The sequence below is a fragment of the Podarcis pityusensis genome (genome assembly GCF_964106645.2).
Source record: "Podarcis pityusensis genome assembly, chromosome: 5".
NCBI classification, from domain to species: Eukaryota; Metazoa; Chordata; class Lepidosauria; order Squamata; family Lacertidae; genus Podarcis; species Podarcis pityusensis.
The window spans coordinates 88,649,303-88,655,322 of record NC_138032.1 but is presented as its reverse complement, the minus strand read 5'-3'; the positions used below and the strand labels follow the sequence as shown (position 1 = coordinate 88,655,322).

The 6,020-nt window shown below is 44.8% G+C and overlaps 1 protein-coding gene across 4 annotated transcripts in view; it reads left to right on the top strand.

Moving 5' to 3' along the window:
* Positions 1–496: 496 nt before the first annotated feature.
* LOC308477173 (uncharacterized protein) overlaps positions 497–6,020 on the top strand; it is a 30,289-nt gene continuing 24,765 nt past the window's right edge. For 2 of the 4 annotated variants that reach the window (XM_081005560.1, XM_081005559.1), the window contains exon 1: positions 504–1,147. In XM_081005560.1, the coding sequence (XP_080861686.1) occupies positions 1,033–1,147 (115 nt within the window). In that variant the 5' untranslated portion in view covers positions 504–1,032. Of the gene's footprint in view, positions 1,148–6,020 lie in introns of all 4 variants that reach the window. The other 2 variants (XM_081005562.1, XM_081005561.1) reach the window with 2 other exon arrangements.

Sequence of the window (6,020 nt, the reverse complement as noted above, 5' to 3'; positions counted from 1 at the left end):
TAACCTATTTTTGAATTGAATTCCATAGGCTAGGATCTTGAAGGCCCCCAGGGAAAGGGGGGGTACACAAGCTAGTGGGCCCCTAGTACCTTTGAGATTCTCTTTTTCAGATCCCTACTTTCCCATCGCCCTCATCCTGATGTGGATTCAGAAGGGAAGAGGATGGGTGGGTTGCCTGCCGCAGTTCCTTCCTGCCATTGAGCCCAGGCAAAGAAAGGAAAGCTGGACTTACAAACATGTGTTTATATGTGGCTTGCTGTAATTATATATTTTCCCTAATTTTGTGCGCTGCTGCTGGCTACCCTGAGCTCTTCTTTTTTTAAAAAAAGAAAACATTACGGGATTGACTTTGAGAAAGTGAAAGAAATAAACAAACGCTGGAGTCTTCCTCACTGTAGATCTGGGTCCTTGAGGGTGGGAGGAATTGTTTAAATGTCCCCAATCTTTTCCACAGCTTGGTAGGATCTTAAAGTTAAAGCAAAGGTCCGAAACAGCGTTGTCCAGGAGAGCAGGAAAAATATAATACTCTATGCTGTTTCCTCTCCCTGCTGAGATTTAAAAAATGAGAAACAGCAAAACCTGACGTTGTGCAAACAAACGGGTATCACTGTTTTTTCAGGAGGGCATTCTTGATAGCGAAGGTAGTCCGAACCCCTCCAGTCGTCTTGGCTTATCAACCAAGGGAGATGCATTCCAGAGAGCTGCTCCCTTTTTATGTCACAGCTGGCTGAATGCCTGCGCTTGCAATTTCGCAGCTTGCAAAAGAACAGCCCCTTTGCCTGCTGCCGCAGCTGCTGGAATGAGAGAATTCCTTCTCCCCTGAGCAAGAAAACTCCTGCCTCCATTCCTTTGGGACTAGGGTGAGAAAACAAAACATGTGAGTCTCTCTCTCTCCCCTTGTTCTTCCTGGGAGCCCAAAGATGACAGGCTGGGCTTGCGAAGCCCACCCTGCACTCTGCTGCTACACCCTCTGGGGACTTTGGAATATCCTCCTCCTGGAAGCATGATTCTTTTGGCCACCAGCGTTCCCACATGTCTCTGAAGGGCTTCAACTCATGGGCCTGCGCTTCCATCGGCCAGATGTTTAGCTCCTCCAAGATGTTCAGCTGGCACCAGTCGTTCTCCATCAGTGCTCCGTGGAAGAAAGGTAAGCGGCTGGAACCAACGGGAGCGTTTTTGTGGGCTCTTGGAGACCAGGGAGAATTTGGGCCAGCAAGTTAGGATGGCAGCGGAAATGTAAGGAACAACATTTGGGGCAGAGTGTACTTGGACTTGTGGAGACAATCTCCCCTTGGGTGGGTTTCATGGGATTTCAGATGTTGGGCAAAAGCCACCTGTTCTGAATGCTAAATCCCTGCAGGAATCCAGAACAACATAGGAACATAGAATTGCAAGCACTATCTTAGGTGGCAGAGCTAAAACCCCCAATTTTGGAGAAGATCCCTGGAACAAGGATGTGGGTCAGTCACGTTTGCCCAGATCTGAACATAAAAGCTCACTACCCAACTCTGCTCAAATGGTTTACCCAATAAAAGGTGTGGTCTGAAGCACGTTGGGTCTCATCTTTGGGATTCATGATCCCCGATTTCAGACCGTGATCTCCCCTTTAAAAATGTTTCACCTGGGTTTTCGAATGCTGAGGAAAGTGAAATTCCCGGATTGTTCCCTCGTTGCTTTCCTAGTCACCACAAATTACTCTGACTTTTCCACAGCCCAAGGCTGCCTGCTGGGACATTTCAAACTTGTGTTCAGGGCTTATAACTTGGTCATAAAATCATAAATATACGTGTAAGCAGAAAACTGAGCTAGCATATCTGGGATCAAGTTTTATTTTAGAATAGAGAGTGGGTTAGAAAAAACAAAATAATTGAAAAAGGAAAAACACACAAACAGATATACTTCATAGGATATATAAGGAGAATATTATAGTTTTGCAGGAAATGTGAGATTCTCAATCCCTTCTTCTGATAGCAACAATGCAGTGTGAAGGAGAATTCTGCAAAGGAGAATCAGTGGGCAGGAACCCCACAATAAACTGGCATCAGTTGTTCAGCTTATTTTAGGTTCTTATAGGACAGCAGCTTTTTCTGCCTGTGAATGGTCTCAAGACCAGAATGTTTTTTTTTCTAGTTTATGGCACAATTCTGAAATCCCATGGTGATAGTCTGGGATGACATTGACCATGGCTAGAAAAACTGCTACATATCCAACTGACTACAGGATACGAGTTAACTCAACTCAATGAACCTTTAAGAATTTAGCAGGGACCAGAGGAGGTGAATGTACAACTTTGGCCTTCTCATCAGCCTGGGTCTGGGGCACAAATCATTTTTTTCCAGATGGAAAAAAACACTGAGTCCCAGAGCATTGAGGAGGTCCAGCATAAATGTGTAGATACAATTCGGTCGGCCAGTTGGTGGTGCATGGATGTGTTGAGTCATCTATGCATGGGGAGGCAAATTCTGGGCAGAAAGTTTACTGCATTGCTGAGGGTTGGACTACATGACCCTTGCTGTCCTTTCCAAGTCCACAATGCTATGGTTCTGTGAAGGGTGCCACAACCATAGCTGTGCATTTTGTAAATACTCCAGGGCCACGGCCAGTCCAGAGAGGAAGAATCTGAACTGGAAGCAGCAATGCAAGCACCAGATAACTATTTGAAAATAAAGTCTCCTTCGAGGCTGTGGAGGTGAACTAATCCCCAATGTAGAAGGCTGTTGGCAAAAGTTAGCATTCTAAACTTCCTTCACGTAATAAGGGCACGCCAGACTGAAGTGATGATGTCCAGCTCTGAGAAGTTCTGGAGGTTGTTTTACACAGGGGCAGAAACCCAAATGTGGGGCTGTACTGAGACCAAGAAGAAGTAGGCATGGCTTTCCCCTGTTGCCTCTGCCTCCTTCCTTCTCCTTTTCCTGACATCTCTCTGGATTGAATAAATCATACCCCTCTATTTTGCTTTGTTCAGACAGCACCTGGAACCCATTGTATGAGATCCCTTCCAGTTCTTCAATTTTGACAGGGACCTGGCTTCTTTTGCTGTGTAAAGTACCATGCATATTGGCGGCGCTTTATAAATAAGTGGATAATATTTTCTGTTCCAGTTGTCATCCAGATTTAGCGTATTTGTCTTCGATCACATCACACGAATGAAACACAGACCCTCCAAGTGTCCCTATTTTCCAATGACAGGTCCCATATTTACAGAAGCCGTCTCGGGTTTTGGTTTTTTTTTAATATAAATATTTATTAAAGTTTTCACAATATTACATAATGAAAAAGAAAAAATACAAAATACAAAATAAAAAACAGTTAAAAACAATTCCATCTTTTTGTCACTTATCTTTCCTTTGCTTGTTTCCCGGACCTCCTCATACCTCCCTTTTTTGTATTCCAGTTCAATTTATTAGTTCAGCAATTCCTTTCCCTCCTTATTTTATCCTGATCTTTAATCTTAATATATTATAGCATTAAATTTTTACCTTTTAAAAATCCAATTTTTTCATATTCTTTTATACCATTACAGCTAGAAACCACTTAACTTCAATCCAACATCATTCTAACATTCGTGAATTTTGCAATATTTCTGTAAATAGTCTTTAAATTTCTTCAGAAGCCGTCTCGGTTTTTGATTCAATCCCAGAATGTCCCGCTTTTCCTTAGGACATCCATATTTTCATCAGAAAAATGTTGGAGGGTGTGGAGTTATGTGACCCCCAAGCCAAGGAGATAAGGGACTCTACAACCTTTAGAAGACATCTGAAGGCAGCCCTGTATAGGGAAGCTTTTTAATGTTTAATGTTTTGTTATGTTTTTATATATGTTGGAAGCCACCCAGAGTGGCTGGGCCAACCCTGTCAGATGGGTGGGGGTATAAATTGATGATGCTTATGGGATAGTAAAGGTAAAGGGACCCCTGATCATTAGGTCCAGTCGTGACTGACTCTGGGGTTGCAGCGCTCATCTCGCTTTATCGGCCAAGGGAGGCTTCCGGGTCATGTGGCCAGCATGACTAAGACGCTTCTGGTGAACCAGAGCAGCACACAAAAATGCCGTTTACCTTCCCGCCGGAGTGGTACCTATTTATCTACTTGCACTTTGACGTGCTTTCGAACTGCTAGGTTGGCAGGAGCAGGGACCGAGCAACGGGAGCTCACCCCGTCACGGGGATTCGAACCTCCAATCTTCTGATCAGCAAGTCCTAGGCTCTGTGGTTTAACCCACAGCACCACCCGCGTCCCGCTGTGGGATAGGATAGGATGGATGGGATAGGATGTCCCTATTTTCACCAGAGAAATGTTGGAGGGTATGGAAACATCATTAACATTTCTGTTTGACTGTTGGGAGATCAAAGTGTGAAACATGGGGGATCACTTGCTCAGTGAGTCTACAACGGAGGACCACTTCACACATGGCATGCTTAGCAAGGTGTATGCCTAAAAATGCAATGTTTGTCCATGACAGTTGCTTGCTGGATGGAGCCAGCTCTTCTGTTGGATAAGGTTGACCAGCGGCCTATATGAGGAACCGAGCTGCGGGCCTCTTAGAGCAGCGTTCTCAGGGGTGTCTGATTACTCAGTTCCCTTTTCCACCGCACGAGACAGGAGCCATCAGAGAAGTGGAAAATGTCCATTGTTTCAGAAAGGAAATGGCTATTTTCTTGGAGATGGCGGAAAACGCAGATGTCACCATGTGTTTAAAATAAGACTTCTGAGGTGAAAAGTTTGTGTTGTGTGCTGAGGCAAAGACCACCTATGGTGCCCTGGGAAGGCGGGGAACAAAGAACCCAGGAATTAACCCTAATCCTCAAATCCACATTTATAAATACCCAACCTGCTGTCTTTCTCGCAAGTCTTTATCTAATGTTATGAGGTTTTGCAGATAATTGTAGGATCCATTGTGGTCCAAAACAAAAACACCTTGATTTCAAAGTAAATTAAAAACCGACAATATTATCAACGAATAAACAAGATTGCCTTCCTGTTTAATATCAGTCACAGAGCTCCCTGACTGAATTCCCCCTCCCCCCAAAGAAAACACAGCCATGGAAAATGTTCTTTGCACCCACACTGCTCCTTATAGCAGTTTTTCTTCTGTTGATTCTTATCCATGACACATGCAACACTGGTGCAGAGATTCAATCTAGATGTCTAAGTTAGAAATCCGTTCCCTAATGTGCTACCTTTCCACAGACAGGGAGTTTGAGATACAGGAGAATATTCAATACTTGTGATTTCTGTGATGCCTGGGCCTGTTTTTTCCCTCCACCTTTGACTGGCTAGTGAGGAGGTTGGCTGTTAGCATGCATCAAGATCATTGCCCTGCTCTCTGAATATTAACAGTTGGTCTCTACATAATATGTCAGCCTGTGGGCAGAGAATCTTACAAATTAAACATTACAGGAGGTCAAGAAAGTCATGAATCTCCCTATAATTGGATTGTATTACATAGCTATGAGATAGCTATGAGATGACCTTAAGGATGGAAATACTCTGCAGTGGCCTAGCTTGTGGGGAGCTGGGATACGTGGCCCTGGGTGCAAAATTATGAGGAGGTGCAACCAAACACCCCCCACGACAGGCTCCCTGCTGAGCTCCTGCCACCTTCCAGAGAGATCTGCATTGGCTCCCAGTACGTTTCCGAGCACAATTCAAAGTGTTGGTGCTGGCCTTTAAAGCCCTAAATGCCTCGGTCCTGTATACTTGAAGGAGCGTCTCCACCCCCATCGTTCAGCCTGGACACTGAGGTCCAGCGCCGAGGGCCTTCTGGCGGTTCCCTCATTGCGAGAAGTGAGGTTACAGGGAACCAGACAGAAGGCCTTCTCGGTAGTGGCGCCCACCCTGTGGAACACCCTCCCTTCAGATGTGAAGGAAATAAGCAGCTATCCTATCTTTAAAAGACATCTGAAGGCAGCCCTGTTCAGGGAAGTTTTTAATATTTAACGCTGTACTGTTTTTAACACTTGATTGGGAGCCGCCCAGAGTGGCTGGGGAAACTCAGCCAGATGGGTGGGGTATAAATAA